General features: G+C 41.2%; 1 protein-coding gene across 1 annotated transcript in view; it reads left to right on the forward strand.

Annotated features, from left to right (window-relative positions):
- LOC116044902 (contactin-associated protein-like 4) overlaps positions 1 to 24,389 on the forward strand; it is a 206,537-nt gene that overhangs the window by 19,552 nt on the left and 162,596 nt on the right. Inside the window, exon 2 of the mRNA XM_031292425.2 lies at positions 23,409 to 23,519. Within this exon, the coding sequence (XP_031148285.1) occupies positions 23,409 to 23,519 (111 nt within the window). The remainder of the gene's footprint in view (positions 1 to 23,408; positions 23,520 to 24,389) is intronic.

Consider the following 24,389-nt stretch of genomic DNA (forward strand, 5'->3'; position numbering starts at 1 on the left):
CAGACTCATAAGTTTTGAATTTAAATATGGTGAACCTTGGATGGAAAGGTTGAACAAGACGACATGATGAAGAGTTTCTGGTTTTGATGAAATCTCGAGGCGACCAGACCAGACATTTTGTGAATACCTCTGTCACTCATACACAGGCAGTTTGTGTGGGTTTAGCAGATGAAAGTGGCTTTCCTCAACAGCATGTGTCCACCGTGCTACCCTCACAGTGTGGGTTGGACGTCACCACTGTCACTGTAAGCCCTGCAATTGAAAGCTTTTCAGCCTCACATTGTGCAAGATAATACCATGGAACTGTGGTGCCACTCCATTGTTTGCATCAGCACAATGCACGTCCTCCAGTGTATCTGCATCACTTCATGCGCCACAGTTCAGGCTCTTTACACACTGAGATAGATGCTGATAACAGTTTAACGTTCTCTCTGTTGTGTATTTTTATAAACCTGGCGTCCACAGCTCTGCAGACTGCTGATGAGAAGAAGCAGGGCCAGTCAGTTTGTATTAAAGAGGAGGACAGAGCTGAGTCAGTGGCCATTAAAGAAGGAAAGGTAAGGCTGAATTTCAATACAACAAGACGTTGAGGTGAAACAGAGGAAAAGGGTGGGCTGCAGGAGAAAAATGAGGGTGAGGAGAATTGAAGGAGGACAAGGGAAGGAAAGAAGAGGAGGAGGAAGAGCAAAATAAAGAATGAGAGGTTAGAGTTTAGGGGTCAGAGTCTGCAGGCTGTCTGGTAGTAGTATTCCCTCTGTGTTTCTCACAACTGCAGTGACATTTTCTACTGCCTTTTCCATTTTATCCCTCAATGACTTTGCTGTGTGTGTGTGTGTGTGTGTGTGTGTGTGTGTGTTACTGTGTGTGTGTGTGTGTGCCACCATCTGCTTTCTTGATGCACCGCCTCTCATCTTTGGGATGATTTGACCTCATAAGACGAAGCAGGAGGCAGAGGATAGCCGGTATGAAGGAAAGGGAGGAGCATAGTGAGTGAGAGAGGAAGAAAACAAGCAAATGAACGTGGAAGAAGGCTGAAGATAAAAGGAGGAAGAGGAGGATTAGGGTGAGAGGGGTGAATGAGGAAGAGTAGCTAATAGTTTCCACTGTCTGTTTCCCTGCTGTGACATTCTCAACAGCCTCTATAATTTACCCCCGCTGGCTTTTTAAGGGGCTTTGAGTGTGTGTGGTCATGTTCAGGGCCAAGAGTACTGCCTTTCTGCATGACTGCATTGGTACAAATATTAATGCCTAGCCAAAAGAAGTGAACGTTCAAGTAGCAGCTTCCCGCTCTTGGTTGGATCTGTTTGTGTTAGTGTCAGTATACTACCTTTAAATAATTATGATGGCATGAGCTTCAGTTTTAAGAAACCTGGATTCAATGTGATCACATCTAATTGTGTGCTTAATTGCTGAGGATGTGTGATGCTGTACTGTACTAGCTGGTGAACCCGGTGAGTATAAAGCTGCTAAGGAGCATTGATAATTCTCTCAGTGGTTGGATGGAGACAAGAGTGCGGATCGGGCCGCATTTTTCTGTCCGAGCCTGGCCCGTGTCCGACAGAGCAGTAACCGAGCCTGACCCGAGCCCGACAGACATTAAGATATTTATGTCTGAGCCCGACACAGTTAAAATCTCGTTTTTTTCTTATGACACATGTATGTTTGTTTGTGTGGAAAGCTTTTATTAAGCAACTGTAGGAAGGCATTCAGAAATGTCAAGGGGGTAAGCTTTGCTTCAGAACTCGAACCTCCTATGGCGCCATTTTGATGCTACCAAACAATCACCCAATGTTAGCATCCCATTGACTGCCATTCATTTTGACGTCACTTTGACAGAGAATAACTTTACATCTGAAGCGTTTAGAGACTTAATTTGTCCATTGTTTATTTCTAAAGAAACACGACAGTGTATAAAAGGCTCCATTACCTTGTATCTCGCGTTATGGCTCCGTAGCAGACGTTTTTATAAAAATAGGCTAACGATTGTGTCATAACCATGGTACTTACTGTCGCACAGTAGAGGAATTACCGTATAGTACAGGAGAAGCTCTCAGGCAGTTTGGACTTACATTAGCTGTTTAAGTTTAATCACTAATGTTAACTAGCATTTTAGTGATCAATAATTAGCCTGTGTCTATGTTATCTCCTTACATATACCTACGCTCTCCGTCTCTGCTAGATTGGGAATGATTGAGATTTCTCTTGACACAGCTACCAGAAGACTTCCAACTTTCAGACAGGTTGCTCACGTCACATCTACTTCTTCAAGCTCAGTTGGAGGCTGCTCAGTAACGCTCAGCGCTCACCGAAAAGGGCTTCTAATATCCTTCACTGGTCTCCGTCCAGAGCAATGGGATCTGTTGGTCCATTATATATTGTGTATGGGAAATGTCAACAGATGAGCGCATCAGCGCACACGGGGCAACAAGCGCATGTTAACACAGGCTTGCACCTACATAATAAGCTTTTTTAAATTTAAAATGTTCAATGTCTTATGGCGCTGATGTGACCGAGCCCGACCTGAACTCGAACATCATTTCTAAATATCTGTCCGAACCTTAGCGACGGGTTCCGACAGGCTTGGTTCGGGTATCCATCCTCTAATGGATTAGTTCAGTTCAGAAACAAACAAATGTAATGTTGCTCTGTGTCTGTTGGATGTATAAATAGGAAACACGTTTGCCATAACAACCGGACTGGAAACTACGTGACAACCATCAATCAGGGATGGGAAATCTAAAACTGTCCTTTCCATTTAATGTTAAGGTTTAAACTCTGAAAAATATGTTTCTCCACTATCACTCTTTAACAAAAGATTGACCTTTATTTCAACCCCAAAAACCACTCCCTATTTACTCTGTAGTGCACTATATTCACAAAGGAACAAAGTAAGTAGTGACCATGACTTTCTCCTAACAATCTCGCTTCTTATTGGGGAGTAAACTATCTGCCTATTATATAGAGAGTAGTGAATGGGTGAACATGGGAGTAATTTCAGACACCGCTTTTGTTATTTAGGAGCTATAGTGCAAACAGAAACCCAGATGGTATCTGAACTGGATTATCAGAGCAGTCTGATGCTGCTCTTCAGGGAGGAGAAAGTAGCTCTAGTAGTAGGTCTTGACCAGTTATATCACACAACAGTGTGCTAAATTCAATTTTTGCGGAGCGCATTGTCAACTCGGGAGATAAAATACTTCAAGCTTCAGGAAAAAAAGATTAAATTTAAGACAAGAAGATAACTCATGTGTGCAATACTGTTCTGAGCGATGCCATCTACAATCCTCAGCTCCATCACCACCATTGTCTATCTGACAGGAAGTGGAGAGTCTTTTTTTGTGTGACGTGGTTTATCAGTTTGATATGTTATCTTGGGTTAAAGTTGTGTTCTTCCCTTTTTTTATTCTTGTGAGCTGAAAAGACTCTCCAGTCTGGTCAATTCAGGATTTTCAAATTGCAAAAGTGTTCTGTCAGGATCCTGCCGTGACTGACTACCTTTGTGCCACCCTGGTGGCCATTTTGTATATTGTGTTGTGTTTTGTGCTTGTTGCTGTTTCCCATGTGCTCTGTGGTTACCTGTCTGTCATGACGTCTTTGTCTCCGCCCATCCCCTTATATGGTCTGCACTTTCCGTCTTGTTAGTTTCTCTCCGTTTCTGCTCTCACCTGTTCCCAATTATTGCCTTGTTGGTCTCGTCCAGTCCTCTGTCTTCCTGTTAATTGGTCTGTGTATTTCTACACAACCTGTGTTCCTATGTTCTTTGTTGGTTTGTGTCTCTGTTTGTCCTGTCTGAGTCCTGTTCGTTTGTGTGTTTGTAGATTTGTAGTTGTAAGTTTGTAAGTTGTCATAATAAAGCGTGTTTGTCTGAACTTCTGCCTGGAAGAGTCTTGCAGGTAACACTTTACTTGAAGGTATCGACATAATCGTGACATGACACTGTCATAACTATGACATGATACTGTCATAAACGTTATAAACAAGTCATTATCGTTGACTTCTGTCATTAAGTGTCATTCGGTTTTTGTCATGACAAGTTGACATTGTTTGGGTTGTCTGATTATGACAAGTTGACATTAATCAAAGTGACATTACCAGAAGTTGTCTTGGTCATGACAAGTTGACATTAAATTAGTTTGGGATGTCTTTTTAATGACAACTTGACATTAACCAGGATGACATTACCAGAGGATGTTTTTGTCATGACAACTTGACTTTCAAGTCAAGTCAAGTTGTCTTAATAAGGACACTCTCAAGAAATGTAATGTCAAGTTGTCATGACAAATACATCTTCTGGTAATGTCATCCTGGTTAATGTCAACTTGTCATAATCAAGACAACCCAAACAATGTCAATTTGTCATGACAAAAACCGAATGACACTTAATGACAGAAGTCATAAACGTTTATGACTTGTTTATAACGTTTATGACACGTTCATGACAGTGTCATGTCATAGTTATGACTGATTATGTTGATACCTTCAAGTAAAGTGTCACCGTCTTGCATTTGGGTCCTCCTGCTGAAACCTGACACTATCCATGCAACTATAATGTCATTGGACTAAAGCTTCTATTCCATCAGCTGTTTTAAGAACAATGCATTAAGAAGGATGTGACTAACAAGCTATGACAGGAGATGTTCACCACCATATCCTATATTTTTGCCCTAATTGGGGTCTGTCAGGACCTTTATCCTAACTACCCCACAATTACACTGTCCCGTGAAGTGTGAAAGTGCTGCCTCAACTTCTGGAAAGGACAGAAACTCTTCTCTTAGTGCAGTAGCCTTTGTGTTTCCAGCCTCAGGAGAAGCTGAGCTCTGGCTGTTTGACAGGCAAGAGAAGATGGAGAACACCAAATTATCTGCAGAGAAGTTTTTTTAGAGCACTTATCTTCTAATGCCTCCTGAGGGAGGACGGCTGAAAAGTAGCACTAAGTAGATGCTGTGACTGCGGCTCCTGTTGTGGTTTAGTGAAGGTGTAAACAAGCTCACACACATGCATGCACACACACACACACACACACACACACAAACAAACACACACGCACACAGGGAGAGAGCTCCATAGATGCCTTTGGTCACGACTTCCAGTTTCTCTCCTTTGGAGCAGATATAAAGTGTTTGTTATTGCAGTGCTGGTGCAGTGAGGGATCCGTAGAGCAGCTGTTAGAGTAAAGGTGTAAAGTGGTTGTCTCTGCTGTGATCTCCATTAGAGCCCGACCGATAAAGGATTTTTAAGGCCGATATCGATACAAATATTTGGTGATTTAAAAATCCGATATTCCGATATATCGGCCGATATATATTGAAAAAAAAAAAATCCAGAAACGCATAACAAAACATAAACAGATTTCCCTAACATTAGTTATTAGCTATGTAGCTATGTAGTTATTTATGAGTCTTCACTAAAATAATATGATAATGCAGTTTAAAAATAAACTTGTTTAATTGTCACAACAGAACAGAGGAACATCAAAATATATAAAAGTTCTGATAAATAAAATGTATAAAAATACAAACTTAAGATATGAAACTTAAAGTCCTTTGAACAAAAACACAATAACAACAAAAAAATCAAAGTGTTGCCAACAGGGAGGTTGTAGAGCGCCTTCTGTTGGACAGACTATGCAACGCCAACACTCAGAACATGGTTGAAGGGGGTTTCGTCTGTTTTCATTTTATTTTTTAAATATTCATTTATCGGCCATAATAAATGCTGATACCGATAGTTTGGAAAATGCCTAATATCGGCCCGCCGATATCGGTCGGGCTCTAATCTCCATAGCTTGGCTGTTCCAATAGCTGCAGCTGGCCTTAGGTTAGTGGAGGCATGTATCACCTCACCTTAACAATGTCTCTTAGATAGCTTCATCTTTTTTTTTGTTTTAAAGATTATTTTTTGGGCATTTTAGGCCTTTATTTATATAGGACAGCTGAAGACATGATAGGGGAGAGAGAGGCTGAATGACATGCATCAGAGGGCTGCAGGCCGCTGCGTCGTGGAGTAAACCTCTACATAAGGGCGCCTGCTCTACCAGATGAGCTACCCAGGCACCCGATATCTTCTTCTTGCCCACCAACTGTAGTTTAAAGATTAGTGATGTACCCGCAAAGCATTTGAATAAACTGAACAAGGTAAATAGGGGCAGTATTGGTGTTTCTGGGTTAATGCTCTACGTTGAGACAAGTTAATTGGGAAAAAGCTTGCAGTACTGCATGTGCTGCAGTGTGTATATGGTGCCATGGTTAACAAATGATTTAGCATTACTGAATGAATCGCTTGCTTGACAGTCCCCGCAACTGATGGATTTATTAGTAGTTTAGCGCTGAAATTGTATTCTTAATATCTCACAAGCTGGTTTGTTCTGCTATGCTGTCACACCACAAACGATCCACACCAGAGATGGCTTGGATGTGGAGAGAGATCCTCCTTTTCAGGCAGTCTTTACGCAGTTGTTTTGTCCACACCAGAGCTTGAATAACGTGTTCATACTAGGGGTGCACGATATATTGACTCAATATTGTTGTCGCGATATCACGTTACAATATTATATCGAAAGTGTCGCAGTAAGTATGCAGTATTTTGTTTATTTTGTGGAGCGCTGCGTCCCATCCACTGTGTGGCTTAGTTGTAGGGCTGTGTATTGGCAAGAATCTGGCGATACGATACGTATCACGATACATGGGTCACGATTCAATATATTGCAATATATTTCGATACTGGTTGTAAAGCGATATAAGTATAATTTTAGAAAAACAAATTTTTAAAGTGCCCATATTATGAAAAAAAACATTTGGGGTGTTATGTTGTGTCTCTGGTGCTTCCACACACATACAAACTTTGAAAAAAATCCATCCATGCTGTTTAGAGTGAGATACAGTTTCTGAATGTGTCCTGCCTTCAGTCTCTGGGTGAGCTGGTCCAAATCTGCACGGCTTGTGACGTCACAAGCCGAAACAAGCTGGCTAACCGCAACCATTAGCTCGTAGCGTTAGTGTTAGCATGCTAACGCTAACGTTAATGCTAACGCTAGCATGCTACCTCGTTCTCAATAGCAAAGCACTGCTACAACACACACAAGTTCACCATAATCTACAAAAGAACTACTTACATGTACGCCCTCATTTAGAAGTCTCCCAGCTAATCCTGCTAATCCTAAAGTAGGCCAAAGTTCAGCCATAGCTACGTTGTTAGCTTCTAGTAAAAAGTCAGGCACTGTTAGGCACTGCTAGGCAAGGACACTAGTGGTGTCGTCTCAGCATGGCCATCTAGCAGTAGGGGGTTTAAACACAACATAAACGTGAACCACTGTCTTACATGAATATTTTTGAACGTTTAAAAAAAATAAAAAAACATTTTTTTTTATAAAAAAAACAACAACTCAATATTGCCTTTTTGAAAATCGATACAGTATTGCAAAACAAAATATCTCGATACTCAAGTGTATCGATTTTTTCTTACACCCCTACTTAGTTAGTGTTTGATTTAGAGCCCGCTTGAAACTCTATAATGATCATGTTTCATTGGCCAGTTACCGTGCCACTTGCACATTAGTACACGTCAGCGCACGGGTCCACTACGTGACAAACCCTATGGAGCGTACCACCTGTGTGTGCATATTTCAACAGAGTGACAGTGTAAGTGAAGAAATAGATAGAGACAACAAAACGGAACGAATCAGAGAAGAGAAAGAAAAGTTGTGTCCTGTTCTCTTTATTTATATATTTTATACTGTCCAACCAGTAAAACATGTCCTGTTCTGTAGACATGGTCATTATGTATTTATTCATGTTGTACCAGTCCAATATGACAGTCAGTTGAAATAAACCTTGTGTTATATTTGTTATGTATCTATTTTGATGCGTTTTCCCATAACTTTTGTAATTTTACATAATATCGAAATTAATATCGATATCTCAATATTCATAATCAGTATCGCAATATCACATTTTGTCAATATCGTGCAATCCTAGTTCATATAGGCCTACGCCTAAAAAACTTCAACCAAATAGGCAAATGCATCAGAAGCACTCCTTATAATGTATTGTCATGTTTTTTAAGAGAATCCAAAAACACACTCACAAGAACAGCACCAGGAAAAGACCACACTGTTGTGATATGATAAATACAGACAGTACTGTATCTAGTCTCACGCTACAATAAATGCATATTATATAGATGCATTGCTCAACTTTCCACTCCCTTTGAAAAGACAAACGGTACAGTGTGCTGCTCCGACACTCATTTGCATAAAAAGTGTTTGTAGTATATAAGCCCCTCTACTGGTGCAATGCAGAGTTTTCAATTTTATGAATCCCCAATGTCCAATTCAGTGTTTCATTTTTTTAAATAAATTAGATTAGCCGAGGTGCTTGAATGATGTGAATATCCTTGTGCCGTGTATTTTATTTGAATGACAGAAGAAAATTACTTTTTTTTTTCCCATGGAGACTTTTTGCTCCGCTGCTCTCTATTAAGAGACATTTACAGGCAAATATATTCAAATTATTTACTTAGTGCAGCTGGTGAATTACTAGATATTTTATTATACATCTCCTCCTGGAGTCATTAGTACGAGTGATGTAGCCTGCAGCATTCCTGCCAAATCTGCATAACTCTGGCATTATAATTCACAGTGAATGTTTTGATCTGAACCCTGCTGGAAGTCCTGTTTCTCAGCAGCTTGCTTCAACTCTCTCGTCTGTGTTTATGCGAGTTAAACCTGGCAGTTTTAAAGACAAAGACATTTTAAATGCTGCTTTTGATGACTTCATTTGGTTGATGTCTGTCTCCCACACAGCCTCCTACGTGGCTGCTCAGCGTGATGAGCCTCACTGAGGAGGAGGAGGAGGATTGTTTCATCCTTTCAAAGGCAGCGCTAGATTGATGCAGAGTGGTGTATGCATTAGGAAGCTGTTTGTATGAATATGTGTGTGGGCTTTATTCTTGCACGTACAGGTTGTGCTGCACAAAATGAGGTTATTATCTGGTATTGTCTAACTGGATGAGGGTCGAAGGCCAGAAGGCATCAACATTATCAGTTACGTGCACAGACATTTTGGGAGGCAGGGGCTCAAGGAAAAAAAAAAGTGCTAATAGTTAATAAATAATTATTTATTCAAAATGTAAACGTTAAGAGCCCTATTTTAATGATCTAAGTGCACGGTGTGAAGTGCCTGGCGCAGGTGTGTTTAGGGTGTGTCCAAATCCACTTTTGCTAGTTTGACGGCGGAAAAAAGGATCTGTGTGCCGGGTGCATGGTTCTAAAGGGTTGTACTTAGTGTCTTCATTAATCAGAGGTGTGTTTTGGGCGTAACATGCAATCAACCAATCAGAGATCATCTCCCATTCCCTTTAAAATCCAGGCGCGTATGGACCTTGGAGCATTGCTATTATGATGGCAGATTTGCACCGTAATATTTTTATTTGTAATCTTCTGCATGATTGTATGCTGCTGTGCGTCCCTGTGTGTGTAACAAGCATAGTGTGCGCGCGCTGTGCATAAGCCTAGGCGCATTTACTAATACACTGTTAAAATAACAATGAAATGCTGCGTTATTGACTTTAGACTGAACACACCTCCATGTAAGACCAGCACGCCCAGAATGCACCTGAACACACCTCCCTGTAAGACCAGCACGCCCATGGGCCACAGATGGGTGCAGGTGCATTTGCTATTTAAACGACGTGGGTGCTGGACGGGAAACTGACAACTGCGTCGGTCTTAAACTAGCAAAGACACTTTTTTATCAATGCTTTGCGCTGCGCCGGGTGTGAGATAGGGCCCTAAATATATTAACACAACTCTGACTACCTTAACAACTGATTTTATTTCCCTTACGCAATTGTTCAATAGATTTAATGAATACTCAACAAAATAATCAGTTCACACAGAGACTTTTTAGTCTTCACCTGGTTAATCACAAACAGCAAAGGAAACTCTGCCACAATGTGCATGTTTTCTGTGCTACTAGTTTCAAGTATATATTTAGAATAAGTGACTGCACCAAGGAGAGGGACATCATTACACTAAGAATTTGTTTATTTTGCAAATGGCAATAAATCATTTACATTCTTTTGGTGCTATTGGAATAAATAACACTCAACAAAAATCTTCACACTAAACTGACAAATTCTTACAGGAAAAAACACTGTTATTATTAGATGAGGAGCCTACGATCCAAATGATGAAGTTACTGTTGTACTGTTAAACCAGCTACATTAAATCCAGTGCAATATTTATTCAGGGTTACAAGTCTCCAACACCTTGTCTGTGTATGTTCATGTCATTTTCTGTTGTTGTACATGTATGCTTTGTTTCCTTACTTGGGTGTTTATGTCATTTGTGGTAATGTTTCATGTATGTTTTTTTGTGTTATTTATTTTATGTATGTCTGTATGTATGTATGTATGTATGTATGTATGTATGTATGTATGTATGTATGTCTATGTCCACTTTTTTATATGAGCTACCCAGGGATGCCAAAAGAATTTCAGCCCTGGCTGACAATAAAGTTGTATCGTATCATAGTTATTTACTGTTTAATGCAGGACACTTTCTTCATGTTGTGGTCAATTTAGAGATTTTGGTCTATTTTGCTTTCATGTCTTCCTTTACTCTAATGGAAATAAAACTTCCAAAATACACACTGAGATGGTATTTGTTTTAGGCTGCATCAGTAGATTTATTCTAAATTCATCTCCATATTTAAACCTAACATTTCAGGGGAAAAGACTCATTAACTGGGCCTTGTCAAATGTATGCATATTAGCGCATTTTAATTAGTTAACGCCCTATACAGTATGCATATCAATGTGGCGATTGGGATGACGTTACTGGACACAGATTCTACTGTAGCTGTTCACCTGGAGTGTCTCCATTAAGTACAGTACATCTACCTGTAGGGCCATGATGCCTCAGCTAAACCTTAGCTAGCTTATCACACAAGCTAGGAGCTCATGTCAGCAAGACAGAAGTTATTTGTTTTGTCTTTTGGCTAATTAGCTGTAAACTTGAGGCACTGGCTGCTTAGTCTTTTGTTCATCACCACTCACCGCCACGCAAGCCAAGAAAAACTTTCTAGGGTAGGAGCTGGATCGGACTGCAGCCTCGCTGGCTGCCTGCCCTCCTGCCTCTGTGTGTGTTTGTGTGTATTTGTGTGTGTCTGTGTGTATCTGTGTGCTGCCGAGAAGACAATCGTGGACAGCGAGAGAGAGAGAAAGAGAGAGAGAGAGAAAGAGAAAGAGAGAGGGCTCGACAAAGTATATATATATATATATATATATATATATATATATATATATATATATATATATATATATATATATATATATATATGGATCATTAATTGGAACATCTACTTAGAAACATCTTCATCCTGCCAACCCCGAAATCTGGTGCCACTGATATGTCTGCACTTCTCTCGGATGCTCTGAAACAGACGATACAGGCAACACAAACACCGCTGCATGTGACGCTAGTTAACACTATACTCGACAGCAGCTAACGTTAGCCTACCGCTAACTAGTTAACACTATACTCGACAGCAGCTAACGTTAGCCTACCGCTAGCTAGTTAACACTATACTCGACAGCAGCTAACGTTAGCCTACCGCTAGCTAGTTAACACTATACTCGACAGCAGCTAACATTAGCCTACCGCTAGCTAGTTAACACTATACTCGACAGCAGCTAACGTTAGCCTACCGCTAGCTAGTTAACACTATACTCAACAGCAGCTAACATTAGCCTACCGCTAGCTAGTAGCTGGATTAAAAACGGTTAAAATGCTGACAGCTAACGCTAAACGGTGTAAAGTTTGTGTTTTAGCCGTCGGAAAAACAACACAAACGGTGCGTTCAATGAAACTGGTAAACTACAGCCTCGTGGTGCATTTGAAGTTATTGTAAATGTCCTTTTCCCACCTGGTGGTTGTTTTTATCGTTCAACAGCAATTTACTAGTGAAATAAGTTATTGTTATTGTTATACATTATTATTAAATCATTTCATTTTGACCATATGGCCTTAGCAATAAACAAGCCGTTCTTTAATGTCACCGACTGTTGTTTAGTACCCTTTTTTTTCTTTTCTTTTTTTACTTTCTTAAAAAGTATCGGTTCAGGCACCGTTAATTATGTATGCGATTCATTTCGATTAATTAATTACAGAGTATGTAATTAATTAGATTAAATTTTTTTTAATCGATTGACAGCCCTAATATATATATATATATATATATATATATATATATATAAACCATATAAACCATTGGCTACACTGTTGCATGTAGTTCAAAGTCAAGATCATGTTTATTGTTTCACAATCAACTATATCAACATTTTATGTTGATGCACTACTATATATTCTTATTATTTTATTTTAACAAATTGGCCTTACAACTGGCCTCTTCCTCCCTGTGTCATCTTCATCTGCCTCCTCCTGATCACTCCCTGCCTCTGTCCCTCTCTCTGAATCTGCAGCCTCCTCTTCCTCCCTGTGTCATCTTCATCTGCCACCTCCTGATCACTCCCGGCCTCTGTCCCTCTCTCTGAATCTGCAGCCTCCGCTTCATCACTCACAGTCAATTCTTCCTTTCCCTCTTCTCTTTCACTTATTTCTGCATCTCCTTCTGTGGTCTTCTCCTGCTCTGATCGGCCTGGTCTCTCCAGTTTACTGCCTTCTCCTTCATTTCCCTCCTCTTCCTCCTGTGCACTACTCAGAATTTGAATACAAATGATCGGTCTCAGCCAACCGAAACGGCGACCCTCTGTATAAACGTTATGAATTCAAACATGCCAGTTTGTAATATTTTGTATTATGCTGTTCTTGTCTTTACTAAAATCAAAACTAATCAAAGGGCAGAATGCTCTTACAAATCACGAGGGGGCGATTTGACTTTTGGCTAACGTAATAGACTAACGTAATAGTTGTTGATGCTGACTCGCCTTTAGCATACATTACATTTATTACAAATGTAACTTTAAATTAACCGTGTGTTTAAACTTCACCTGGGGAAACTGACTTCACCTTCAGAGGCTCGGGGGGGGGCAGCTCAGTCGCTCCAGTCTTTGCTGGGATGCAGGGCCACCACACCGTAGCAGACTCGCTGTGTGTGAATGCTGCTCTGCATGTTCGATGCAGGGCCACCCCACGACACCAGACTCGCTACAGTTTTTGACGTGATTTAACATAATATTTTGATCGAACGGATTGCAAAAATCTGCATATAATTAGGAAAGTGAGTACTGCGATATCAAGCCCCTTTTGATGTCTATGTGTGCACGTACCTGAACATTATGCTGGAGTTTGTGTCAGCGGTTTAATGAAGAATTGGAGATAAGGAACACATATTCCTGTTGTCGTTAGCAGTGAGAAGGGGAAAGTGCTGTGAGTCTCAGTTTCACAGCCAAAGGTGTCTGTTGAGAGAACGAGTGGCAGGATACCAGTTCTTCAAAGCATTGTGGGACGTTGGCAGTGGACCACGTTGGACATACTTGTTTTTTTTACTTTACCATGTGATCCTTTGGATTTTTGTGTCTGTATCTGATAATCCATGAATAGAATCAAGCACCTAGGAAATAGAAAACACACAATACTAACTTCTTATCATATATTTCCAGGTTGACACTTTTTGTGATCCTCTCTGCTTTCTATTCACTGAAATCTGACAGTTTTCATGTAAGATGGGAAATTTATGGCGTCAGGATTATGTCTGTTTTGCGAGTGCGCTCACGAGCAAATCTATCATTTCACAGGCGCAGACATATGACAGATATGACTCGCGCACCGATCCAACAATCGGGAGTTGTACAGGCAGCTGCAAGCGCCACCATGCGCCACAGAGGGTCTACTTTGCTTTGCTTCTGTTCACTGCTGTTTGTCGAGCTGATGGATGGAGCTCATCGGTATTCAGGGTCTCCGGCTCCGTCCTGGACTCTGTGGGCAGAAGCTTTGTTATTCAGCGAAACAGTAAAGAAGGGGAGAATGCAGGTGAACGAGCTGTGCTCTCCCTCACTGTGTAATAGTAATAGTCTGCCATGTCAATATTCCACTATTATTCCGAATATGACATTATTCTGAATTTGATACAGGTCATGTAAACAGCTTATTCCGGTTGGAAATTACAAATAAGGCCTTTTTCTGAATATAGCATTTTCCGATTAAGACAAGTGGGATATTCCCGTATTTTTCGGGTTTTAGAGGCTTGGACATGTATACAGCGCATTCGGAATCTGCATCTCAATCTGGGTTTGTACTGCAGTTTGCAAAAGTTTACGGCCAGTTTACAGCTCACGGTCAGCTCTATGTGTTGCTTTGGTTGTTGTACACAAACCAAACAGCCAACAGTGTAAGTGAATCCATTGGTAGAGATGCATGCTCAAGCTACTTAAACATTATTAAAGACTTGGATATCAACAGGTTTTTGGATATGCGCACACATCGCTACGCTGACCATTTTCAAGAAGCTGTTTGAAGGAATGAAAGAGGGATGCTGTGTTTGCTGGGTCAAACAAGTCCACCACCGCTGGTAAACTTTTTAAAAAATACTGTTTTGCACGGCTGCATGTAAACATGAATATTGGTGGACCATTCATTTTCATTAACCATGTAAACAGCTTAGTTGGAATATTGTCATTTTTGGAATGAGGGCAAAAACTATAATATTATGTGCATGGAAACGTAGTCATTGTTGATTGAAGGCCTCAAACCTCCAGAGACTTTAAAAAAAATTGTTTGAGCCTGGTCAAAGTGCTGTCAAACTCACCATTTGTCATATCAGTAAAATTATTACAAGTTAAGTTAATTAAGTATGAATGGATGAATTGGCCAGAGGGTGAGTGATGGGTGTCTGCGATAATATTTGATTTAAATAAAAAGATATTTCCCATCAGTCAAATGTCATGTCTTAATGGTTTCCTTCCCTTTGTGATCAAGTTTTGTGTGACTTCTTTATTGTTACATCTGAGGCTGAATCTCTTTCTGTTGGCCAGTATTACATCAGATAATGTTGTTATTCTACAATTCAGTAGAGATTGGACAGCAGAGTCACTCCATATTCCTTTATTCATTGAAATTCTTCTCAGAATGACATATTCCTTCCATAAATGTTGCTCCCTGGACTTGCTTGGAAGGGCTTTTGTCTTGAAGTAAAACGTATTGGGTAACACTTTACTTGAAGGTATCTACATGAGACTGACATGACACTGTCATAAACACATGACACTGTCATGACACAGTCATGACACATGAACCCTAACCCTAACTCTAACCCTAACCCTAACCAAAACTTTCATCCATGTATGTATCTTCGTCCGCTTATCCGGGGTCGGGTCGCGGGGGTAGCAGCTCCAGCATGGGACCCCAAACTTCCCTTTCCCGAGCCACATTAACCAGCTCCGACTGGGGGATCCCGAGGCGTTCCCAGGCCAGATTGGACATACAATCCCTCCACTAGTCCTGGGTCTTCCCCAAGGCCTCCTCCCAGCTGGACGTGCCTGGAACACCTCCCTAGGGAGGCGCCTCTAGCCAGATACCCAAACCACCTCAACTGGCTCCTCACAGATGACTGAGCTTCTCACCCTATCTCTAAGGGAGACGCCAGCCACCCTCCTGAGGAAACCCATTTCGGCCGCTTGTACCCTGGATCCCGTTCTTTTGGTCATGACCCAGCCTTCATGACCATAGGTGAGGGTAGGAACGAAAACTGACCGGTAGATCGAGAGCTTTGCCTTCTGGCCTTGTCATGACAAAAACCGAATGACACTTACTAAAAGAAGCGTAATGTCATAAACGTTTATGACTTGTTTATAGTGTTTATGACACGTTCATGACAGTGTCATGTCATTCTTATATAGATACCTTCAAGTAAAGTGTAACCACGTATTGTCTAATATCGTCCGTTGTTGAGGAATTGTGGTTTCTTCTGCTGTTGACCTGGGTGCCTAAAATATAAATGTCAAAGGAAAACTTTTGTTCTAAGTTTACCCTCGATTAGACGTTGAGGCTGACAGAAAGAGAAAGGAGGTGCGTTTGTTTTGGAGTTTGTGCGGAGGATGAAGCTGCAGTGGTTTAACATGCAGAAAGGCTCTCTGTCCAACACAGCCAGGGTCAGTGTGGAGGTTCAGCGGCTGCAGAGTCCAGCAGGTATTCAACATTTAGCTCTATTTTCCTCTGAGCCGCCTGTGTTTGTGCTCCACTGGTCACAATGTCAGGGATGTGAAATGCCAAAGCTCAGCTGAAGAGAAAGCGGCGCAGTGTTTTTAAATGGCTCGGCTCTCTTTACCTCAGCGAGGCTGTGCTCTCACCACACATTATCTCCTCAGGGATTACAGCACTCTCCCTTTCATTTCACCTCTTAAGACTACTGTAGTTCACCTGCTCCTCACGCTGAGCCCCCACCCCCCAGAGTCTGTCAGGTCAGAGCCTGCAAGGATGAATAGCATCAGGAAGAGCTTCAGAGGAAGTGAGAACTGCAGGCCTTCAGATGGCTGTGAAGTGAAGACCACATTTTACTCAAAAAAAGATAAATAAAATTTGACTGTCGGTTCTATCTCAGAGGATGTTTTCCCCAATTGAGAATGCCAACACAAAGAAATCGGAAGGTGAGGGACATCTGGCTGAAAATCTTCGGGCGGAACCGGAACAATCCCGTAAGGGACTGTTCGTTATTTAGTTAAGGGGCCACTGGAGGAGTTTTGTGACCTCTAACCTAAAAAGACTTGACCCTCCCCTCGTCAGTAATAATTTTCCTATGACCCTCCAAAATGATTTGAAAAAGAGGCATGACCCTCTCCTTGCGTGCAAGTTTGCACTTAGCAAAGAAGTACAGATACCATTTAATTTTTACAGCCATGACGTATACGACTTAACCTCTGCATTCTCATCTTATACATCCCACTCCTCTGTTATGGTGTGGTGGCCATTTCAGTAGATTTACTTACTAACATTGTTGTGGAAACACAATAAGCATGGAAACTAAATGCACAGTTCATGCATTACTGCATTACTTCAGATACTAAGTTACTCCTCTAGTAAACTAGTATTCATATGAAATAAAACAATAAAACATTGAGACCATTCAGCAAAGGACACTGGGATATAGGCTAACCAACACCGGTTGCTATGGACTTGGCACTAGGCTTCGTCATTGTATATTTTAGCATTTTAGGTAAAGCTGCCGATGCTGAACATTATATTCCAAAACATATATGTTTATTTTTAAAGCAGATTTTAAGTTACATTGTAACAATTTAACAATTCGCCCTTATGAAATCCAATCGCGGCACGGCTGTTTTGGAACGCAATAGACAGACGCTTAAATTCAACTAAAATGTAACAGTGAACAATCAGTGTTGGACCTACAGTCTGTTGAGATGCCTCTCCAAACTCACCATAAAACGTTAAGACACGTTGAGAAAAAAAGATCCCTATTTTGCCGTAATCCAATGACATGAAAAAAAAGTAATCCACAGCGATCAGTAGATCCACAAACAGAGTCACGGTGTATCCAGCAAGGCCGATACGAGCGTCACATTCACCAGCCAGCTCCAAACAGGTCAATGAGGCCTCTCCACTTCGCCGTTTAAACAAAGTGGAATAAACGCATAAAAGTCCAAATCTACACAAAACCCGCAATCAATTAGTAAGCTGACATCACATTTATATACATGGCATTTAGGAAACCTTTATTGCAAGGTTGGCACGGCAAGATGTCCAGACTAGTGCAACAGTAACTTTCGTTTTTTTGCGTCCTGCTGCTCCCATCGTCAGCCAGGTAATATTATTTTTACTAAAGCAGTATATGAAATCTGATGTATTACCTATCACCATTTAGTTGTTTTGTGTTATTTAAGATATTTATATAATATCTGGTCTTGCCAGATGTAATTATTCCACTCATTTTTTAAACAATGCAATTGTCTGTTTGAGCCACCAGGGGGCAGTGCTCCTCCTGCCCCCCCCCAGCAAACTCCGTGTATGGGGTCAGACCATCTGCTAGGGGGCCGAGACTGAGAGCTACATGGATAAATATGCACCAAACAAGCCACTTTGAAATTTTGCTCTTTTCATGAATAAAAAAGTTGGGTGACCCCCCCACCCAGACTAAAAAATGTTGGATGACACTCCCCTCAGCATAAAATAAAAAGACATGACCCTCCCCTATTTTCCTCCGGTGGTCCATTCCATAACGGTCCCTAAATGAAACTTTGTCGATATAGACTACTCGATTACTAACAATTGAAATAATAAAGATTGACTGTAAAGTGTTATTTGACTGTATATCAGGACTCTGAATGATATAGGCTGCAACAAACTGCCCTCTATAGACTTCAGACTCAGTCATTGCCAGATAATTTCATCATCAAAGAGAAACTATTCAGAGGTGCGGTGTCACTGAGGCCAAGCTGAGCGTTCTGATGTATTCAAGCAGCTGTACTGTAAAACTCTTCATATGCATATATGCAACTTTTGATGTTAGATTTCTTAAAGCTGCATTATGTAACAAAAAAAAAAAAATAGTGCCTACCATACACTAGAAGACTTTGAACAGACTAAAGTCTGACACCATCTCACATCTAACGTTAAAGACTGTCATAATATGTAAAGAATGGGGATCTTGCACAACACGACTATGTTTACATCCAGAAACCCCGCTCCGAGCGCCGTGGTGGTAGGCTGGCTGTAATACACCGAAAGGACTTACTGGTCAAAAAGCTTTCAGTACTCAATGTGACGATGCAATAAAAAATATCTTTTGGGAGTGCAATGCGCTGCCGTTAGCCTTACAAGCCAGACCCACATCAAGATGTTGGGTCTGGGAACTCACCATTGGCAGGGCTCAATCCGATGGTTATCTTTCAAATTCCCTCTGCACGCAATAGGATAGCGTTACAACCAACCAGAGCAACGAAGAAGGTAGCGGAGCTAGTTGATAGATTAAACTTTTGCCGTATCCGGTCGGCAAAACTCCGAACACATCTTCCTTTTTTAAGAATGACTTCAGTGCCATTCTTTGTTCTTTTCTCAAAGAAAAGCTTAACTCCAAGTCTTCCAGAAGACCGCTGTTCGCCAGCAGCAGCAGCCATAAGCCCGCCTACCGACTCTATACACGATGTGATTGGCCTGACCAGAGTTTACTTTTTCCAACTCGCAAGCCAACGGAGAGTGCCTAGACCCCCCTGGCTGCAAATTAAATTTGCTGCCGCTAGGGTGCGTCTAGATTTCTAGGCTACGCTGCCATACCTCTGGCCTCTACAATGTATTTATTTGGGAATGTGTTCTTTGTCACTAAATAATATAATTATACCAACGTATCACAGTTCAGCTAGAACAAAATCTAATGCTGATGTGACAGCTGTATAATGTAACTTGTTAAAAAAGAGACAGGTTAAAAGGTGACCCTCCAAATGGAGTGTTATTGCTCTTTTAAAAAGTGAAATCATCAGGCCGTGGTGGATATGGAGAGGCAGATGAAGACCGTGTGCTGTTGAGATGAAGTACCCTAATGTTGACAGGGTAATCGAAGCTAAAGCCTTGTTGTCGGAGTTGTGGGCCGTGATCGGACCGCGGTGTGACTCAGAGTAATTGGCTCTTATCTCAGCGCTGGAGAACAACAGCCAGTAACAGAGAGGCTTCAGATGGAGGCAGCGTTAGTTTGGCTTTAGCTTACAGTTTGGAGCTCGAGAGGAGAGCTGTGAATATTTATTGAGATGATGACGTTCATGAATCTGTTTATATTGCTCTGTATTTCTACCGTGTGTCTTTTGCTGTTAAGTAAATGATTTCTCTGCAGCAACACATCCCCGTGATCCAATTTGATAAAAAACCAAAAACTTGCGTTAATTTAAGTCAATTAAAACAAGCCCAATTAACATTAATTATTGCATTAGAGTATAATAAATTATGTTTTTATTGCAGCCGATCATCCATAAAGCATTAAAGTGTGAAATGTGGGGGTTTCTCCTGACAACAGTGATCGGTCTCCGTCAGGATCCAGCCTGTAATGAGCCAGTCAGGACGCCATTCATCTCCATAACACGTGATTACATCATTCATTCATCCACTTTATTACCCTGTTCATTCATCTGATATGGTGCTATTAACAGCTGACAGCCCTGTTTCCACCTGGGGAACATGGAACCTGCTTCTCAATGGTTAGACTCCGCTCTGACACTCACGGTCTCGTATCCACAGATTCAATAGGAACGACTATGAAAAGATAGAAAAGATTTTGATCTAAAGGCATCTTTATCTTTGCGTATTACATTATCTTTTAAAATGACAGTGGGTAAAAGCTGAAAAGCACAATGGTCAAGTTGAAAGCTGTGCTGTGGTTATTTAGCACAGATCATTTTCACTGTTTTTAACAATTCTCTCAGGCTAAGAGATGGAGAGTAATAATCTACAGTCTGATAATGGGATGTCCTCAGCCTGTTTCTACTGTTGATCTGAACCACTCAGCTGTGGATTTCACTCTGGAGAAGATCTTTTCATCTACTTTTAGTAGTAGATAAATGTATTGTTCCCGTGGGGCAGTTGAGTTTGCGGCACGGTCGCAAGGCACTTCATGACAGGACATCAGACATATGATACAAACAAATAGTCCATACATCAGACACCGACAGAACATGGAGAACATACATCACACACTACAATACACTATACACCCTTGGGTATGACCAGGCCAGCTGGACATATAGCTTATTTTGACTGATTTAAAGCTTATATGGCTTGTGGTACAAAAGAGAATTTGGATCTGTTCTTGGTCAGAAGGGGTGGGCAGAAACGACGCCCAGATGGCATTCTCTCATCATAAATGTTCTGGTACTTCTGTTCAGCCTTCTCCGCTATTCTGAAATGTGTGCGAGCGTAGAAATACTGTGGTTAGAGTTTGATAGAAGGTCCGTCTTTAATTATAAATCCTTGTATTAAGTACAAAACACTTAAAACAAATCGACTTGTTGGGAAGCTAACAACGGCGCTAATTAGGGTGACTGTAATGTGACTAATAATGAATGCTTTAATTTTTCTACTACAGCCATGTATCACGTTACAACACAGTTAGGGCTCCTGCACAGTGGCTGCGTGGCGTGAGCATGGCGTTTCTGTTGCGTGTCAGTTGCGTGGCGGCTGCGTGGCGTTTTATGTCTTTCCACACCAGAAAGGTGTCTGACGCGGCGCTACTGCTGCTAGCCTTGTCTGTACACATGTATATTTCCCATAAACATAAACGTAAATATATACTGATTTGATTACAGCAAAGACAACGTCGGCAGTGTTGACGGCAAAATAGGCTCCAGAATATTTCGTTCTGTATTGACAGGTGCAATATTTGAAAATCAATAATTATTATTCTTTTTTTTTATTACATTTATATCTGCATTTATGTCAAAACCTAGAGACTTTCAAACATCAAAATGTCATTTATTAAATGTATTCATGTCAAAATGACATACAAACATCTTTTTCGTATTCTATTTTGCCTGGAAACGCTTCCAACACGCTTGCGTGTCGTGTGAAAAATAGGCATCGGTCCTATTTTTAGCATGCACATGTTTTCGGCGCGGCTCAAGCCGCGCCTGAGACGTGCGTGTCACGCAGGCAGTGTGTAAGCTCTAACCTGTTACCATGGGAGCCGAAATAAAAATGGACACACCACGCAGCTGACACGCTCACGCCACGCAGCCAGTGTGTTGTAGTGGTGTTCGAAATTCCCCGCGGTTAATTTCATTCACTACACAGTCCACTGTAAAATACCCACAACGCACAGCTAATTTGAGCATACAGACGATGTACCCTACATTTTTCTCCTGTATGCCACAATGCAACGCGGTCCTGTTTTCTTGGAGGAGGAGAAGAAGAAGAAGCAGAAGAAGGAAAAATGGAGTGGGCTTTTGTTTTTAAACAGTGGGAATGTAATATACATCATCAATATACCCTTTTATTATTCTCCTGGGTGCTCGGTTTGTTTCAGGGACATATTAGAAGTATTTTTGTTTGATGCTGGGCGAGCCCGCCTCCGTCACACAATACTGGAGCATCTACTGACGCAACGATAGTCTTAGTGTGTGTCCGAAATCTGGTTTAGCCGTTCCCTAAATTGTCAGCCCAGTCTCACGGCAGTTTGTGAAATGCTCACCTAATTTAATCTATTGATTCGTGTACACGGACACGTTTATCTCCTTTTTTTTTGTGATGGTCAGCGCGTTTTTTTAAACCATCTTTTCAAACCATTCATTAAGAGCGACTACGGAAAATCCGCATAGGAAGGTTGGTCGGAGGGGTGCATGGGTCAAACAACACAGGACTTTCACCCAGGAGACCGGGGATCATGTCCCGTGTGTCACGTTTCCTAAACCCAACCGTCCCGTTGTTGTCCCGCGTGTCATGGAAACGTAAGCCCACCCACGACCTTTTCCTTAACTTAAGGGGCCGTGTTCAATTCACAGAATTCTGTGAGATCAGGTTGTAAAAAACATGCTGACCATCACGAAAAAAAGGAGATAAACATGTCCGTGTACACGAATCAATAGATTAAATTACGTGAACATTCCACGAACTGCCATGAGACTGGGTTGAAATTGTTCACTATTTAATAAACACTACATAAGGAATAGTGAGTGAGTTAATGAGGGAACGGTTTCCAACACAGCTTTAGTACAAGGCTTTCCCAAAAAACTCTAGGTGAGGCTCTTTACCTGAATATTCCTTGTCACAGTATCATGTAATTCAGAGTTTGCTTCTATCAAGAACTTAGCAGAACACAATGTAAGATGTTAACTATGTCATGAAAAATAAGTCACAAGATCCACAGTTAACATACAACGTAAAAAAAGCTGAGTGAAGTCTGATAAATTGCCTTAAGTGACAACGAGTTGGTGCTGATGACTATGATGATGTTTGAAAATGCAATAAATGTGTGTGGAGTTAGAAAGAAGTAAGCTTATTAAATCTATATAGCCCCATCCTGATCTCACCTTGAAGTTAGCAGCTGGAAGTGTCACTACTAGCGTAACACAGCCGCATCTCTGACCAACTATCAAGTTGCATTGTGGGTAGTGTAGGAAGAAGAATGTGTGGAATAAAAAAGACTGGTTCTGCTGCATTTTTTTTTTATTTCCATCATGAGTGAAAATATTATAGATGTGCATTGCTAAATGTGTGGAGTAACAAAACTATAAGAAAAGCTTGAGTTTCTCTAACAGCAACAATGGAGGTACCAGTAACAAAGAGGTCAAAGGTTAAAGCCACTGCACATTGACAACAAATGTGACAAATTGTCCTGACCATAACAATGGGCATACATACAAACAGACAGCGAAAATTCTTCACTCCTTCCAGAAATTATTTCTAAACAGCATATCCAATTCTAAGTGTGCTTTTTTTCTGCTTTGTGATTGGTTGACAGAGGTGTGTGACAGCGCGCTGGTGTCCAACCTGCCGCCATCGTCCTTCAGGAGCTCGTCCCAGCTGTCCAGCAGTCACGCACCGGGCTTCGCCAAACTCAACAGGAGAGACGGTGAGGAAGAGTTTCTGCAGCTGACCCCAACAGTATACACAAGTATCTGATTGGGCTGGAGTCATATTATTATTAAAGTGCCCATATTATGAAAAAAAAACACTTTTTCTGGGATTTGGGGTGTTATTTTGTGTCTCTGGTGCTTCCACACGCATACAAACTTGGAAAAAATCCATCCATGCTGTTTAGAGTGAGATACGGTTTCTGAATGTGTCCTGCCTTCAGTCTCCGGGTGAGCTGGTCAAAATCGGCAGGATTTTCTACGTCACTAGCCGAAACGAGGTGGTTAACCGTAGCATGCTAGCTCGTTCTGAATGGCAAAATACTGCTACAACACACACTAGTTCACCATAATCTACAACAGAACTACTTCCATGTCCCTGTTCTGCAGGTATTCCACACAAAGTTGGAAGTGTACCCTCGTTTAGAAGAAGTCTCCTGGCTAATCCTGCTTTGTACTACTGAAGTTGTAGAAACAACTAGCTAGATGATGTGATCCTTACCTAGCTACTGAGCATGTGCAACTGCCAACAAAGATGTTACAGCAGTGAGAGGTCTCCCTCTGTAGCTAAAACAGAGACCTGAACACAGGGTGAAAAGAGGAGCTGCAGCAATGTGCAGTACAACATAAATATGGTGTTTTTAAATTAAACCATGTAAACCTATTCTGGTAAAACCTCAAAATACAATTATGAACCTGAAAATGAGCATAATATGGCCACCTTAATATTGTTATTGTTGCCAGGGTATTAGGGAATCATGTTTATACTGCCTTTGTCGTATATTGCCTTTTATAAGAGGGGATGTGAGCTTCTCCTTTAGTCTAGTGAAATGGGAGGTTTACCTGAGTCAAACAGAGGCAATAGAGAG

The sequence above is a fragment of the Sander lucioperca genome, chromosome 9, assembly GCF_008315115.2.
Source record: "Sander lucioperca isolate FBNREF2018 chromosome 9, SLUC_FBN_1.2, whole genome shotgun sequence".
NCBI classification, from domain to species: Eukaryota; Metazoa; Chordata; class Actinopteri; order Perciformes; family Percidae; genus Sander; species Sander lucioperca.